The sequence below is a fragment of the Schistocerca americana genome, chromosome 9 (genome assembly GCF_021461395.2).
Source record: "Schistocerca americana isolate TAMUIC-IGC-003095 chromosome 9, iqSchAmer2.1, whole genome shotgun sequence".
NCBI lineage: Eukaryota > Metazoa > Arthropoda > Insecta > Orthoptera > Acrididae > Schistocerca > Schistocerca americana.
This window is the reverse complement of record NC_060127.1, coordinates 101320861-101339085: the sequence shown is the minus strand read 5'-3', so window position 1 is coordinate 101339085 and position 18225 is coordinate 101320861. Positions and strand designations below refer to the sequence as shown.

The window sequence follows — 18225 nt, the reverse complement described above, 5'->3', positions numbered from 1 at the left end:
TACAGGTGTGTGTGTCTGCTTCAAGCTATCACAATTGCATGCAATGTGCACTGTAAAAGTAAATTTGTTTGGTAAACAAATCTTTAAGCTATCCTCAGACAAAACCACAGAACATACAAGAGTTGCCCTGATTAGACCCATCTGTAAATATATAGTTGTAGTGCACATTTCATATGTCATTAAAAAAATTAAAAAAATACGGAGGAGGATGATAATATTGCAAGAAATGTTAGCTATTTATCACTGTCTTTCCACTAATTCTAAGAGAAAGAAAGTAATATTGAGGAACAGTTGTGTGAAAGCTCTCAGAGGCTACCAAGTTCACCAATGGTCACAGAAATATAGCTGTGGTGACCTCTGGAATGAAGACTTAACTGAAACGTATTGAGATTGAGATACAGAGGATCAAACATCTTAAATAGTTTTTCACTCAATTTAAACTCTTGTAAATGGACTAAATTTCAGTCAAATAAAAATAAAATATTGTGGGTTCTGCATATATGATGTGTTAGTGTAATGTGTAAGAATTAGTGAGCAATGTGGATCTCAATAAATCACTGTTCCCAAAAATGCCTTAATTAGTCCTCACATTCTATTCATGTAAACATTAAAAAAATATATTGTAGCCTCTCCCCAATGTTATTCAATCTGTATATTGAGCAAGCAGTAAAGGAAACAAAGAAAAATTTGGTGTAGGTATTAAAATCCATGGACAAGAAATAAAAACTTTGAGGTTTGCCTATGACATCGTAATTCTGTCAGAGACAGCAAAGGACTTGGAAGAGCAGTTGAACGGAATGGACAGTGTCTTGAAAGGAGGATGTAAGATGAACATCAACAAAAGCAAAACGAGGATAATGGAATGTCGGCGAATTAAGTCAGGTGATGCTGAGGGAATTAGATTAGAAAATGAGACACTTAAAGTAGTAAAGGAGTTTTGCTATTTGGGGAGCAAAATAACTGATGATGGTCGAAGTAGAGAGGATATAAAATGTAGACTGGCAATGGCAAGGAAAGCGTTTCTGAAGAAGAGAAATTTGTTAACATCGAGTATAGATTTAAGTGTCAGGAAGTCGTTTCTGGAAGTATTTGCATGGAGTGTAGCTTGTATGGAAGTGAAACATGGACGATAAATAGTTTGGACAAGAAGAGAATAGAAGCTTTCGAAATGTGGTGCTACCGAAGAATGCTGAAGATTAGATGGGTAGATTATATAGCTAATGAGGAGGTACTGAATAGAATTGGAGAGAAGAAAAATTTGTGGCACAACTTGACTAGAAGAAGGGATCGGTTGGTAGGATATGTTCTGAGGCGTCAAGGGATCGCCAATTTAGCATTGGAGGGCAGCGTGGAGGGTAAAAATCGTACAGGGAGATCAAGAGATGAATACACTAAGCAGATTCAGAAGGATGTAGGTTGCAGTAGGTACTGGGAGATGAAGAAGCTTGCACAGGATAGAGTAGCATGGAGAGCTGCATAAAACCAGTCTCAGGACTGAAGATGATAACAACAACAACAACAACATACCTTCCCTCTAAGAGAAGACAAAGAAAGGGAAAGATAAGGAACACTATTTTATTTTGACGATAAGCTCTCTGGCCTCCATCTAGGTGGCAGTGCAGAAGTACTGCGATGTTTCGATACGTGGGATACTCGTCACTCTGCCAGGAAATTAAGAGTAGAGCACTCATCGAAATGATGCAGTACTCAGCACGGTCACCAAGCTGGAGACTCGAGAGCTTATTATCTGTATTCTACACCAGGAAAGTCTACTCTCACATTGTGGTATATCTCTATTTTTCATAAAGATAGCAGCAGCTATTAAAGCAGTACATTTTTGTTAGAAAGTTGAAAAAATGTAAACAATGAGAAGACTAACACTAGTTCCCCGGGGTATGTGTTGGAAAGCATGTCACACATTTGTGGTTTTGCTGGTGTGGCTGTGACGGGTGTGGATCGTGAGTATTTCACACGGAGTGAAGTATCTACGAAGATGTGACTCAGCTGCCCATGGAAGTTTGACGTGAATGTGATCCTCAGAGAAAATAAAAAATTGTGGGGAGTACAGTTTTACTGCTCTTTCGGTGCAAAGAATAAACTGGGTGGTGGGATCAAAAGGAGAATGGTATAAAATACAGAAGTGTGTCAGAAAGTGGATTCTAAATAGTATTTCAGGACCATATAAATTCTGTTGAGACGAAACTTAGTAATAGTTTCTGGATGATTTCCAAAACTTACTGGGAATGTCTGTAGGGCAATTTGACTATCTTCTGGAATGTGTTTTACAACTGATTTTGAAATCAGATATTGATATATAATTTTCGGTGAAATTAGATTTTTTTAAAAAAATTGATTAGATACAAATTTAAAAGAATGTCACACTACCTGTTTGAAATGAGGTGTTTTGAAACTGATTGTTTAGAAAAGTGGTGATTGGGGAGATTTTTGACTGGAATTGTTTATGTACAGAAGCAGAGGCATTTTCCTACCGATGAATAGGGTACTTCTCTGATTTACGGTATTTCTTGACTCCCCATTCCCCCACAAAGTTTGATGACTACAGAATGTGCAGAATACTGATTTTGACCTTTCATGAGCATTACAGCCTTGTAACCCACAGTTGACAACACTACTGGCAGAACTGGCAAGGTATTTAGTAAGCAGAACTGACACATGGCTTTAGGGATAATGGCTACAGAACAATCACTTGCCGAGGTCGGTAGTGTCACCAGTGAAGCGTGTTGGCAGGCCTGATCACTGGTTTTTGATGCAACAACAGCTCAAAACAGCTGGGACCTAAAACTGCCACATTAAAGTATCATCTTTTGAACTTTGGCTAGCAGCAAACAATGGTGGTCCTTCGTTCTAAGATACTAGGTCCCGCAGCTGAGTCTACAACGCATTAGACAGCACAATCTTACACAGACCATTCAACTGCCCACAACTGGTGCGGCAGTAGAGCATCCAGGACACTGGCACATAGTTATGTTCGTGTACTTTTCATTTTGAAAACTTGTTTTTACCCTCACTATCTTTCCAAATTGGGCTTTGCAATGTGATGTACAATACAAGTAAGGTAAAATATATTACAGTATTAATATTTATATACCGAAAATAAAGTTATTTTAAACTATTTCTATTAAAACACTCCATTTGGATACAATTTGCTATGACATAGCATTTCTTAGGTATGGTTACATGACATGATCATTCAGTACAGGAACAGATCTATAATTAGTGTTGTACGTTTCTATCGAAAACTAATTTATTTGTCAAGATCGCTATGTTAACACAATTACTGGATTACTAGTTTAGACAACTGCCATCCTCAGATCGATAAAACCAGGCAGTGGTCATTATAAAATGCTTACACCACATGAAAACTATACTTTTATATATATATTGTACAGTCCTCATGTGACAGAGTGGTGTAAGCACCGTATAATGTAACTACTACTGCTCGGTTTTATGGACCTGATGATGGCAATACATACCACCTAAACTAGTAATCCAGTACTGGTGTTAGCATAGCAATCTTGTACAAATAAATTGTTTTTCAAAAGAAGACTACAACAAATTTATTAGTTAATTTTGCATTTCGCATTTTGAGGCAGAATTTACATCTATATTCATATTTATGACGAATGTGTATTTTTCAGCTTCCTATTAATACAAGAGAGATGGTAAGTGTAAAAATGAAACTTCAGGTGACTGTGCACTATTAGCCTCATGACACTCTTTGGAGGGACTGAAATAAAATAAAATAAAATTAATACAATCATTACTAATACATAAGAAGCTATTCACAGGCCAAACAAGACTGCTCATCTCTAAAGTGGCACCCTGTGTACCCAGGGTGAGGATAGTTTCAGGTAACCAATGAGAGCGAGAAATTACAGTGATTAAAATTGGGTATTATGCCGCATCATTACTAAAAACTAACAACAATAATAATAAACTAAAACCGACATTTCAGTCGAATTGCAACGGCCTTCCTCAGGGCACGACTGGTTTTGCATGGGTATAGGTGCTTCTATTTATTACAGACTATCGATGTCTGACATCACTGTTGTAAAACTTTTAATTGGCCCTCTAATAAGATAGGCTAGTTGTGACGTATGGGAAGATGGAAGGAAAGAGGCTATTCGTGGATGTCCATGTCGTGAACGACTGGTAGCTGTCCGCCAATCAGCGTTCGTCTTCTGGTTGGCAAGTTTTCCTCCTGGTGTGCCCGGAAGTGAACTGACAGTTGCTCTACAGCTGTTTGAACAGATACATCCTTGTCCCGTGTAGCTTCTGCCCCACGACAGCTCGTGGCCCGTTGGACTGGGATGGCCGGCAGCCAGGACGCCGGGAGTTTGTAGCCATCTTCTCTGTTAATGTTGTCAGGTTGCTTAATAATTTCGACTGCCTCCTGTATTTTGCGTTCTCGCATCCACGATTCTTTCACCAGTACTCGGGCTTCCTGGAACCTGATAGGTTGTCCACAGTCACAGTGGTGTTCCGCAATTTATTATGTTGTTGTAATCGTACATAGAGTTCGTGTTCTGCTGCACGTAAGCTGACAGGTTTCCCTGTCTCGCCTATGTAGGCAGCTCTGCTCTCACACCATAGTTCACAAACACCTGCAGTGTTAAGATTGTTGATTACATCCTTGGTGGAACCTATCATTCCGTGGATCCTGTGACTGCTTCGAAAAATCGAATTGAAACCTCGTCGGCAGAGGACGTTGCCTAGCCATTCACTGATGCCTTTTACATATGGTAAGTGTACTAGTGGAAGCTTCTCTTCTTTGTCTTCTTCTCGTGTTCAGAGAAGATGGCTACAAACTCTTGGCCCCCTGGCTGCCGGCCATCCCAGTCCAACGGGCTGCAAGCGGTCGTGGGGCAGGAGCTACACGGGACACGGACATATCTGCACAAACAGCTGTAGAGCAACTGTTAGTCCATTTCCGCGCACACCAGGAGGAAAACTTGCCAACCAGAAGACGAACGCTGATTGGCGGACAGCTACCAATCGTTGACGATATGGATATCCATGAATAGCCTCTTTCCTTTCATGTTCCCTTACGTCATGACGAGCCAATCATATTAGAGGGTCAATTAAAAGTTTTACAACAGTGACATCAGAAATCGATAGTCTGTAATAAATAGAAGCACCTATCCCCATGCAAAACCAGTCGTGCCCTGAGGAAGGCCGTTGCAATTTGGCTGAAACGTCGGTTTTAGTTTATTATTGTTGTTAGTTTTTAGCAATGACACGGCATAATACCCAGAAGAATTTTAATCACTATGACACCGCCTGCAGAAGCCTACGTTCTTATATGAGAAATTACAGTTAGCTTTTACTACTAAAACTGAAATTTTACCATGGAAATGGCTATGTACACAAACATATTATGAAATTTATCTGTCTTGAGCCCAAGTCGTAGAGGTCAGTCTTACACGCGTGAACAATTTGGGACTATGAAACTTGTCGTGAGCCACAGTTAGTCAGATGTTGAGAGAGTGTCTTCCATTTCTGTCACACCTCACGGCGCCTGCTTCCGGGTTACACATTAACAGCATGTGTGAAGTGACCCGCCATGTTCGTGCATCATCTATAACCGAGCAGTAGCAGACAGTGGATGTGGCAAGACTGTAGTGGCAAGTGACAGGTGTCAACTATCAAGTAACTTTAATTCATTTATAGTAGTGGTATGTGGGACCCACCACTTTGTACTGTATGGTGGCCTGTGGAGTGTGTATGTAGATGTAGATGAAAGACATGGGGGAAGGTCAAAGAGAGATGGGACGGGGGAAGGGTGTGTGTGGGTGTGAGAGAGAGAGGGGGGGGGGGGGAGACAGAGAGAGAGAGAGAGAGAGAGAGAGAGAGAGAGAGAGAGAGAGAGAGAGAGAGAGAGAGAGAGAGCAGCTAACCTGGAAATCTCTAGGTAGAGGTCCCTCAGCACCAGCACCGGTCTTTGAAACAGCCGCATCTGTCACTGCCATCTCCCCATGGGCAATGTTCGGTCGAATATTCAGTGGCACTGCGGCGGCTTCAGACTGCTGCGGTACAGGGTCGTGCCCGGGTGGTGTAGTCTCATCGACGGCTACAACGGACACTGCCGGTGGCGGAGGTTGTTCCATTGTAGCAGGTGGAGGCGGCTGCTCCATCCTCGCGGGCCTCGAGGGTGAACTGCTCGGTGGGGCTACAGTTCTGCCTGTCTTTGCACTCGTCTGCTGAGCAGCAGTCGGTTTCGGAGCTGGCACGTTCTCTGCAATTGGTGCCGACGGTTCGCCCGAGTTTTCGTCATCGATCTCCATGTCCTGAGGCTCGGGCAGAGGACCGAAGGGTACAGAGTCTCCAGTCTCATCGTTTTTGTCATCTGGAAAGACCAACGCAATAAAATTTGAAGTGTACACAATTATTTCCATTAAACTTATCAACTTTCTCAAATTCATACACAGCATCACTCCCAGGTGCACAATAACTAAAACTGATAAAATATATTAGAATAAATAAGCTGTTTTAAAAATAAACAAACTACTAACACAGCAGGTTAGGAACTAGTGTATGGCTGAGCTCTCGCATAATATATACATAAGAAATAAACCAGCTATCGTGAATAAGTCTTATACAGAGACCATGGAGCCCTGGGATTTGCAGTTGGCTTTGTCACTTCCACATTTCTCACATCCAGGCAACATTCATTTCTTTCTCAACAAGAAAATTCACAAAACTCCGACAGATCACATAAAAAGTGTGTTCAAAATGAAAATGGAGTTATTACTCTGAATCACATATTTTATTCACTATTGTGTTGGTAAACATGTCTGAAAAGTATCTGCATATTGTTAGCAATATTGTATTGTATATTTTGTTGTCACCTGACAAAAATGTTACATGTGTTTGGCAGTATTGGTGATTATTTATTTTCTATAAAAATAAATCACTGAAGTGTATTAAATATTGCTACAAGAATGATCAAAATTTACTATGTAGTGAGACCATTAGTGTATTTGAGGAGTCCACTGTCATCTAGCAGGATTTATGCCGAGCGAATGGGGACAGAAGTCTGCCGCCGTATGCTACCACATGGTGGCCCTGATGCACACTTCTAGTTCAGTGGCAAGGGCTAACCGTGAATATCACAAATTATGCACTTGGTTTAACAATTCCATACATATTTGGCTCATACGGCAATTATGTCACACGAGTTATGCACATGCAAAAGCTTCTTAAAACGTGCACAAGTGAGTGTGTGCTCATGACCTTGATGCCAAGTTTCAGGGAGTTTAGAGCAGCAGTAGAATGGTAGATTTAAGTGCCATATGCTTCAGATTGCAGCATCTATGTTAGGTTTAACAGCATTCAAAGAAAAATAACCAATAAATCCGCAAGACGTCAAAAGATAGGGTGTTCACGTGCTCTTACACAGCAGCCGCACCTGCCCACTAACACTCTAAGCGCCAAACCCATAAAATGTACAAGCCTAGGATCGCGTGAAAATCACCAGACCCATAAAATTTAAGGGCCGCTATATTCAATTTAACGCAAAGCACTGCAATGTTATTTCTATGGGTTTGGCCAGCGTTATACGTTTGGGTCAATCCATACCAAGTGGTCCAGCACTGGTTGCTTGACCGTCTCAGAAAAATTTTATATTTTCTGTGTGAATCCCCCAATGTTTAGTAGTCACAAAAATATTTTTTAAAAAAAATTATTGTTTATTATTTTGAAATGGCGGCTATATTTGTTCCAGGCCACATGCATTTTTTCATATTTGCAATCATCTAATTTTTTTACAATTATTCAGTAGTGGATTGTCCTAAGCCTTTCAGATAAAATGCATTTTATTGAACACACACTGGGCTGCAAATTAACACCATTATCACTTAGCTGAATGTATTCTTTAATATATTTTTAATAGTTCAAAGCTATCAGCCACAAATTAAAGACACTCAATTTTTGAACAGTAGTTTTCCAAAGAAAGATTAATTTATCAGCTTTAATATTTTTTCTGCTATTACACTGTATAGCATAGTTACTTATTATAGAGTATCAATGGTGAACAGCTTACACTTATAATATACACTATTTTAAGAAATGGATTTTTAAAAAAATTTTCCATGTTGTGGCTTGCAATATCTTTGTTGGGGGACCAGATAAAAATCTGAAAATTTCACAGTTAATAGACCTTTATGATATCACACTTCAGTATAAATTTCAACTTTGAGATTCAATTGGAGGTTATGGAAGAAAGATTACAAACACGAGTCAAAAATATGTTTTTTAACATCTGCTATATCTGGCACGCTAATCGAATAAAGTATACCAATTGCATAATGTAACACACCACATGACACTAGCTAATGATTATTTGTCGAAACAATGCTGTGGTAATTGTTTCAGCAGGCTAACAATTGCATCTGCAAGCCTATACAAGTCTGATTGTTGTCTTCCCCCTTACACCAACAACTGTCTACTCACACTTACTTAGCTAGAAGTTCTTGAAGTGTGCAGTTGAAAAATGGTGTCTCAGTGTTCTGTTAGTGTTATTATTAATGAAGCATGTCATAAAAGTGCGTATGGAGTGTATCCTAAAGACACTACTTTAATCGAAGATTACAGTGAAGAAGAAAAAGTGTTGTTTTACTTACGAGTCAGCCCAGAGATCAAATCAACATGCAAGTACCATGAAATGAAATACTTACAAAAATTTCATCACCTTTTTGGTCAGTCTTGCATGGACATTTCTGAGAAACATAAGATACCTATAACAAAAGGTCTGCAAGAAATAACATTTGATCATTATTCTTAAAAAAAGAGACATTTTGTCAACCTCATACCAGGAAAATCATTGTGTCCAACATGTTATTCTTAGATAATTGTAATTCACAAGAGAAAGTATAGTGAAACCTCAGATACAGAATTTTGTGACTTATCAGCAACCATTAAAAAAGCAGATACAGCTTGTGAAATCCTGGGTATATCACCAGGTAGTAAAATTAGAAAACTAAGTCAAGACAAAAGACCAAGTGCCTTGAATACAAAAATTGAGAAAGTGGCAGCTACAGTCAAATAGAATTTGGAGGTTTCATTTCAAAATACAATTTGTACTAAAACAGATGGAAGCTCTAAAACTTTACCAACTGAATATGATGATTTTAAAGAAAAACTTAAAACTAAATGCAGAACTTCAAACAAAGAGGATAAAATGGAGATTATCAGTGTACTGCCGAATTCTTAGAGTCAAGCAAAAGTTAGTGATTAATTTAATGTGTCAGAATGTCTTGTTAAGTTAACAAGGCAATTAGTAAAAGAACAGGGAATTTTACCAGCATTACAAAAGAAAAGTGCATCTAATTTGGTAGATTAAAACACATTCAATAAAGTTATTAAGTATTATGACAATGACAGTAACAGCCATTTGATGTCTGGCAAAAAAGACTGTGTTTCTGTGAAAGACAAAGGTTCTAAGTTTCTGTGAAAGACAAAGGTTCTAAGATTCAAAGACAAAAAAAGGTTAATATTGTGTAATTTGAGTGAACTATTCACTGGATTTAAAAAAGAAAATCCTGACATTAAAATTGGAAGATGAAAGTTTTGCGAGTTGAGACCAAAATGGTGTATTGTTGCAGGGGCATCTGGCACCCATGAGGTTTGTGTTTGTTTGTATCATCAGAACGTAAAGTTGATGATAGATGGGGCCAATCTTAGAGTTGACTATAAAGACCTTTTGGAAGTTATGGTATGCAATATTGACAGTTACAATTGTATGATCAAGGGAAAATGTGAAGATTGTCCAGGCAAACAAGCCTTACTTGACATGTTTGAAGAATCCGAAGAAGATGATTTGATGCCTGACAATATAAAATACAAACAACGGGTGACAAAAGACAGAACTGAAAAGGTGACAGTCATAAAAACAGGAGAAGAGTTTTTTGAAGTGTTGGTGCCTAATATTGAAAATCTGAAAAGGCATCATTTTATTACAAAATCACAAAGTAAATTTTTGAAAGACAAAAAGCAAACCATGGCAGTTGATGGCTGCATAGTTCTTTGACTTTTTGTAAATTATTCCTTTGTTGTTGAAGATGAAGTAGAAGGGCACCACTGGGTAAACAAACAGGCCACAGTTCATCCATTTGTGTTCTATTATAAAGATGAAGATAAACTAATGAGTCACAGCTTTTGTGTCATAAGTGACTACCTTAAACACAACACTACAGCAGTGCACACTTTTCATCTAAAATTAACAAACTACATTAAACAGCACTACCCTTCCACACACACACACACACACACACACACACACACACACACACACACAAAACAATTTACTTTTTGGGAGCAGCAAGTCAATATATTAAAAAAAAATCTCCTATCATACAGAAGATTTTGGGGTTGATGTAGAATGGCACTTTTTCGCTTCATGCCATGGGAAGAATGCTTGTGATGGTGTCGGGGGTACAACAAAGTGAGCTGTCCCAAAAGCAAGTCTACAGTGAACCGATGACAATCATAACATAACACCTCAAGAAATGTTTGAATTCTGTAAAAAAACATAGCAAAGGAATCACCTACTTTTTTATACAATGTGAGGAAATACAAGAAGTCTATAACAGTGTCTTGAAGGAAAGGTATAACACTTGTCAGAAGATTAAAGGCACTCGATCTTTTCATTGTTTTGTACCCCATTCACACAACTTACTAAATGTAAGATCACATCAAATTCGCCTGATAGTGTGGAAAACTTGTACAACTGGTTCTTCAAAATAAAGACATAGTGGCTTGTGTTTAAGATGAACACTGGTGGATTGGCGAAGTTGATAATATTGACTGTCAAAACCAAGATGTACATATTGTATTTTATCAACCTCCAGGATCAGGCACATCTTTTTAAAAAACTAGAAGGATCGAGTTTGGATGCTACTTAAACATGTACTAAGGAAGCTGTCTCCCATGGAATTTACAACTGTGACTGGGCGAACTTATAATCTAACACCCAAACCGAGTGAACAAATTTCTCAAATGTTCAATGAGTGATGTACTAAAAACAAATTACAAGAGAACAATATAATGTAATTGGTAGGCTTATTTTCAATTTAAAAAGTAAGTAATCATAGATATGATTAAATAATATACTGTGACTGATATATTTTATTCCATAAGCCTAGATATCGCACATCTTAAAACATGTATTTTTAACTCGTGTTTGTAATTTTTTTCCCATCACTTCCAACTGAATCTCAAAGTTGAAATTTATACTGTAGCTTGATACCATAAAGGTCTACTAACTGTGAAATTTTCAGTTTTTTATCTGGTCCCCCAACAAAGATATTGCAGGCCACAAAAATGGAAAAATTAAAAAAAAAATCCACTTTTTAAAATAGTATATTTTTTAAGTGTAAGCTGCTCACCACTGATACTCTACAAAAAGTAACTATACTAGACAGTGTAATAGCAAAAAAAATTTAAAGCTGATAAATTAATCTTTCTTTGGAAAACTACTGCTCAAAAATTGAGTTTTTTTAATTTGTGGCTGATAAATTTGAGCTATTAAAAGTATATTAAAGAATACATTCAGCTAAGTGATAATTATGTTAATTTGCAGCCCAGAGTGTGCTGAATGAAAAGCATTTTATCTGAAAGGCTTAGGACAATCCACTACTGAATAACTGTAAAAAATGTAGATGCATGCAAATATGAAAAAACGCATGTGGCCTGGAACAAATGTGGCCACCATTTCAAAATAATAAAGAATAATTTATTTAAAAAAATATATTTTTGTGACTACTGAACATTGGGGAAATCACTCAGCAAATATAAAATTTTTCTGAGATTGTCAAGCAACCAATTATTATTTTTTTTTTTTTTCTTGGAGAACTTGGTATGTATCGATCCATTTCACAGATGTTTAGTAACAAAATGTGTCCATGGATGGTACATCAGTGTTGTTTACAGTGCCATAATTCATGTTAATACTTATCTTTGTGTTCTCAGTCTTCCTTATGTCGTTGGGCTGTTTCATGTTTGTAATTATGTCTCAGCGGGGTTTATGAGACGCAGAAATTGCGGATTTGATTAATGACAGCAGTACTCTGGATAATGTAGAGTGTGATTCAGATGATTCTGAATACAATGGTGTGTTTGAAGGTGCGTATTCCCAAATTTTCAATGGCATATCACTGCTCATAATTGTGCAGTACATGCATTTCTCCTGAACATGTCTTCTGTAAGAGATATATATGTAGCTACATATAATGTGAATTCCTTTTAGAGAGCAAGATCGGCGACAGCTTGTCTTCAGATGCAGACAAGAATGATGTTGAAGGTGTTACTTCAAATCCAGCAGCTGTGAATATTCAAAAGATGTTGACTGGACTGAATTTGACACTACTGACCCCCTGCCTGTCAACACCACACCCAGGCAGATTCTAGTGAATATTGATGACTCAAATTCTGTACTAGATTGCAGTAATGTGTTCCTTACTGACAGTGACGTAAAAGAACTCACAATACAGACAAAGAAGAGGAAATAACATGAAGCCTAATTCAGTTTTGAGTTCCTGGAAGCCAGTGACTATAAATGAGATGAGGCATTTCTTGGGTATGCTTTCCCCACGTGGGTATTTAAAGAAAGCCAAAAACTGTGGACCACTGGAGCACTAATCCTGTTCTTAGTTGTAACTTCTGTCCCCAAGTTACGAGTTGTTTGTGTTTTACTCAGATACCATCGTGCTTGCATCTTGTTGACAATTCTAAACAGAAAAAAAAAACAGTTGAAGATGGATTTCACCCACTTTACAAAGTTTTACCTTATTATATGAATTTGAAGGAGTGATGTATCCAGGCATATCATCCCTCAGAAAAACTGACTATTGATGAAGGAATATGCCCATTTTGAGGTCATGTGAGCTTCCGTGTTTACATGCAAAGTAAGCCTCATAAGTATGGACTGAAGGTTTATGCTGTTGCTGAAGCCAGTAGTGGCTATATTGTAAACTATGAAGTTTATGCTGGTAAGCATATTGTTGACAATTCTTCGTCCGCTGCTGTATTGCGATTGTTGTCCGACAGCAGCTTGCTGAATAAAGGTCATACTGTGTATGTAGACCGAATTTACCCCAGTCCAGAGCTTTTTCAACGACTGGCTGACAAAGGTACTGGAGCTGTTCGTACTGTGAACAAATGCAGGAGAGGATTACCTAAAGATTTAGTATGTAATAAGCTGAGAAAGGGCAAAATGTCTTTTCGGCATAAAGATAATGTATTAGCAATGAAATAGAAGGATAAGAGGGATGTGTATACAAAGTCTACAAGGCACCAGGCCACATTTGGTATGCATACTAAGAAAAATGGGTCTGTAGTAATGAAACTACTTCAGGTACTGGATTACAATCCGAATAAAATTGGAGTGGATATTGGAGACCAGTGCCTGCAGAACAATCCATTCCAGCACAGGACTGTGAAATGGTGGCGAAAATTATACTTCCATCTGCTGCTGATGGGAGTATCAAATGCTTTTTGGCTATAAAATGCAGTGCACAACAAGAAACTCACACTAACAGACTTCATAACAGTGTTTGCACCTCAGCTTGCTGAAGTCATACAAAGGAATGAAGAAACAGTAGGTCGGCTAACAAAGAGATATTTTTCGCAGCACATACCTCCAACTACAAGGAAATATGCTGCTTGTGTGTGTCACGTGTGCAGTTACAGGAGCAAGAAAGAGAATGGCAAAGCTTCTCACAAAGAGACACGGTACGAATGTGAACAGTGTGATGTTTCACCATGCGAGGAACGTCGCTTCAAAATTTTACACACTAAAAAACAATATGATTGTGTGTGAAATTTGTATGCAATTATTGTAGACTGGCAGAAAGATGTTATGTAGTACCATAATATTAGTAAAAATAAATAACAATTACATTCTTTTATCCGTATGACTTTTCTAAATTCTTAAAATCACCTATGTGATTTCTATAACTGTACCTCAAATCTGTGCATTCAATAGTAGTGTCTTTTGCACAGAATTAAAGTAGAAAAGTGCAGCTTTAAAATGGCACCAAATCTGCCACAATCCAAAGAGTAGATTTGATGCAGTGATTTTTTGAATATTGGCAAAATTGCCTGGTTTCTAGGGACGGGTACATACGATAGGCCTGGTACAGAGTGTGTTAAGCTGTTACTGCTACAGAGCGAGGTAGCGCAGTGATAGCACACTGTACTCGCATTCGGGAGGATCGAGGTTCAAACCCATGTCCGGCCATCCTGATTTAGGTTTCCCATGATTTCCCTAAATTGTTTCAGGCAAACGACGGGGTGGTTCTTTTGAAAGTGCACAGCCGATTTCCTTCCCATTGTTCTCTAATCCGAACTTGTGCGCCGTCTCTAATGACACAGTTGTCGACAGGATGTTAAAAACTAATCTACTCCTCCAATAACACAATACTCCCTGTCCCCCCCCTTTTATACTGGTGTCTCCATCTCACATGACATCTAGTGGTGAATTCTGCATTTTGTAGATGTGCCCATATACTTTTTTTTCTGATAGTGTTTATTAATATCTGTCAAACATACACTTATGGAATGCTCCTTTGCTAGTACTGGAAATGGATTTATTGGTTATGGATCGTTTTTATACAATCAGTGCAGTGTTGCACAAGATTGCAGGTAAGGTCACACATTGGTAACAATGAAGTTTGTATGCTTCTCTTAAAAGCAAGAAGCCTTCACCATATACACAATAGTCGTTCCATTATCTCTGTACAGGAGTGTTAATGGGGACTTGGCATGTGATCATCATACTCTTGTGGTATACAGAGTCCAGAATTCTTAAACACAGTGATCTCACAGATCCGGGAATCGTGGAATTATAATTCGAAAACCTTCACTGTCAGTGTGTCTGGCATTATGTGATGGAACCCAGTTTGATTCCCATAATGTCAAGGCTCTTTCCTCAGTGGGAGGACTGGAACAAGGTGCAATCATTCTCACGACACCACCTGAGGAATTATGCAAGTGACATATACTGGCTGCGGGGTTTGGAGAGCAGTGTGATGACCACATCCGAATGGTGCCATCAGCAGAGGACGATGTGGCGGGCAGGCCGTACTGGGCAGCTCGACAGGACCAGCAGATGGAACTTTACATTTTATAATTTAAAAACTTTCACAAGCCAATTTTCAGCTATTACACCACCACCAGGTACAAAGGAAATATGTTGTGCAGTGAAATTTTGTTGGATCACCATTGCATCTAGAGAGTTGTTACATTTCCAGATATGAAAAATGTTTATGTTACATTCAGCAATAAAACAAGAGGAATTATTTCAGAGTGAATTTGATGTAAGATTATTTAACTAAGGAACAGTATGTGACAAGGTAACTAATGAACTATATACAAATTACAACTGTTCACAGAAAAAAATAAACTGAACAATAAACTTTGGTGACATGTTCCAAGGATGTGGTGAACAAAATCTTATCTCCAATAGGTCTTAATTAGATAAGATACACTACAGAGATTAAGCAGGTGTGTGAAGCAGCTGTGATTACACAAAGTAAAATTTTTTAACACAACAAGAGAAGTTAGCTGAGTAAGAGGGGCCATGGATGGGACTATGAGTAAGTTGGAAGTGGTAGTAAGGGAGCTGGGTCTGGTCATTCAGTAATAAGCTTGGATGGATGGAAATATGTTTCTTAATTTCCATTACTTCAAGACAGCTCATTTTCCTTCCTTTACAGATGTGACGTAATCCTTCATGTTGCACCTTGCAACTACGACTTCCTTTAAGCAGGTTATCTGCAAACAGGGTCCCTTTTCTAAGTTTCTAAATTCTGCGATATTCCTTTAATTGGTGTATATTATCCTGCCACACTTATCTATATAGAATCTGCCACAATTACAAGTAATTACATATATTCCACTTTCCAAAGCTGGAGAGCTGTCTTTACCATCAGGCAAAAAGTGTCCAACAGTGTTTTGCACATAAAATCATGTTTTCAAGTTCCTGGATTTGTACTTTCTGGCTCATCCAGTCAGGTGATAGGTAGAGAACACAGTAAAGAAAGAATATACCTTTTGTTTCTGCTTTATGTGCATCATGGAATCTACCAAGGTAGGAGGGCAGCCACTGTCTGATGCTATTTGAACACCTTCAATTCCATTTGGAATTTGCTTGTTCTCATGGAGGTGTACATTAGGCAATGTAGCATTGAATAAAAGGCGGCCCATTTATGGGTTGCTGTGTATTGAGAATTGAAAGGTTTCCTATAAATCTCGAAACTTTGAAAATGATCACTGATGGCTATGGTTAGAGTTAATGAGTTATGCAGATATACTCAAACTCCATTACGAATTTTATACTTTTGGGTCGATCCATACGGAGTGGTCCAGTGATTGTTGCTCGACCATTTTTAAATATTTTAATTTTTTATATATGATTGCCCTATATTTGAGAAGTTCAAAACAGTTTTTTAAAAATAATTTATCATGCACCTTTACTGGATGGTGGTCATTTTTATTAGTAGGTGTGCGACGATTTTTCAGTCTGGAGACATTAGTGAAAATTTGAATATCCCTGTGCTGGATTAAGTTACAACATTGAATTGACATGATTGTATTTAGAAAAGTGTCCTCTAAAACATTGTCTATTACACAAAACACCCTAAATTCAAAAATAACCAGTCAAAATGACCTCCAAAGTTTGGTATCCAAATTTTCAAAAATCCACTTTTTAGGACCAAAAATAACAAACAAGGAGAGATTTATGAGTGTCTATTTTTCCCTATAGCTAGATATCATACACTACTAGCCTCATGTAGAGCAAGAACACTTACAAGTGTTTCCTTAATTTTTTATGGATTTTTGAAATTTGAAAATTTTCATTTTTGTTAAGTTTGGGGAGATAGTTATCTCAGGTGGGACTGAATATAAAAATTGCAACATTGATATAGTTATCTCAGGTGGGACTGAATATAAAAATTGCAACATTGATATCTGACTGTGAACAAAGATATGAATTTTTGAATTCACATTACTCTACATCTGATCTTATGGCTGTTGCCTATTTAAATGGTTTATTGTTTCACTGTAATAAAATTTAATTGTGACATATATTTAGTTAACACTATCACCCAATATTCATTTAGTTTATTTATTTATAATAATGCAATATTAAAGAATAGGAGCTTACGCTTTTGTTCTATGGTAATGAAAATGCCCATTTACATTTAGATTTGTTGTCAATAAAGAAGTACATTATTCCCGGGTGTGACACTGTAGAAGTACATTATTGCTGGATGTGGCATTGTTGTAGTCAGTCTGTTCCGAAACCTCTGTTAGAGTGGATGTACATACTTCATCTAGAGTGTAGAAAGTGTTTTGTGCATTGTTCTGTGTGTAATTTGTAATTAATTTAAAGACATTAATGCAATAACATGGATAAACAGTGCTCTGTTGGACAAATAGCAAGTGAAGTGTGTCACAAAACAGTTTTTGGTTCAGTTTCAAAAAACTTGAAAAATGTCAATGATTTTGATGAAGTTAGGCAAACTTTATTTAAACTTTGTGTAGGTTCTTCTGTGTAACATCAGTGTTTGAGTATCATGAGAGGAAATATATTCTGAAGTACAACCACATTTTTGGAAGAAACTGCTGTGATCCACTTGACATAAGAAGCCTATTACTAATGGTTTGAGGGAAATAAAACTTGAACATTTGTCCTTGTTATGTGAGAGTGATACACATGAAACAGATTCACAAGTGAAACGTAATGTGATTCCTGGAAATTCCTTGTGCCCAAATTGTTACTCTAAAATATTTGTTGTGAATCCAGAACCAGAATCATGTAACCTTGTTAATGACATTTGTATTCCTAAATAGGAAGCTGTTAACATATTGGATTTTGCTTGTTCTGAGTTAGACGTATCTCCTGCTTCGAAAATAATAAAATTAAGTAGCAGAGAAAGAAAAGCAGCTATTGAAAATAAGGTACAACAAATTTCAGACAAAATTGGAAAAGACCTGGAATCATGCTTTAATAATAGGGATACCATCATCATTTCTAAAGAAGAAGAAAACCTACCACCAGCATCATCTGACACTGAATATTTGAGCTTAATAGAGAAATGAAAAATTAAATGTTCAGTGACATCTAAAGTGGAAAAAGTTATTAAGTTTGCTCCCTGACTCATGGTCAAGAGAAAAAATAGTTCATGAATTCAACGTTTCTTA

At 37.6% G+C, this 18225-nt stretch overlaps 1 protein-coding gene across 5 annotated transcripts in view; it reads right to left on the bottom strand.

Moving 5' to 3' along the window:
- Positions 1-18225, bottom strand: part of LOC124551376 (zinc finger matrin-type protein CG9776-like) — a 265653-nt gene that overhangs the window by 7226 nt on the left and 240202 nt on the right. For all 5 annotated transcript variants that reach the window (XM_047126421.1, XM_047126425.1, XM_047126422.1 and 2 more), the window contains one exon: positions 5919-6367. In XM_047126421.1, the coding sequence (XP_046982377.1) occupies positions 5919-6367 (449 nt within the window). The remainder of the gene's footprint in view (positions 1-5918; positions 6368-18225) is intronic.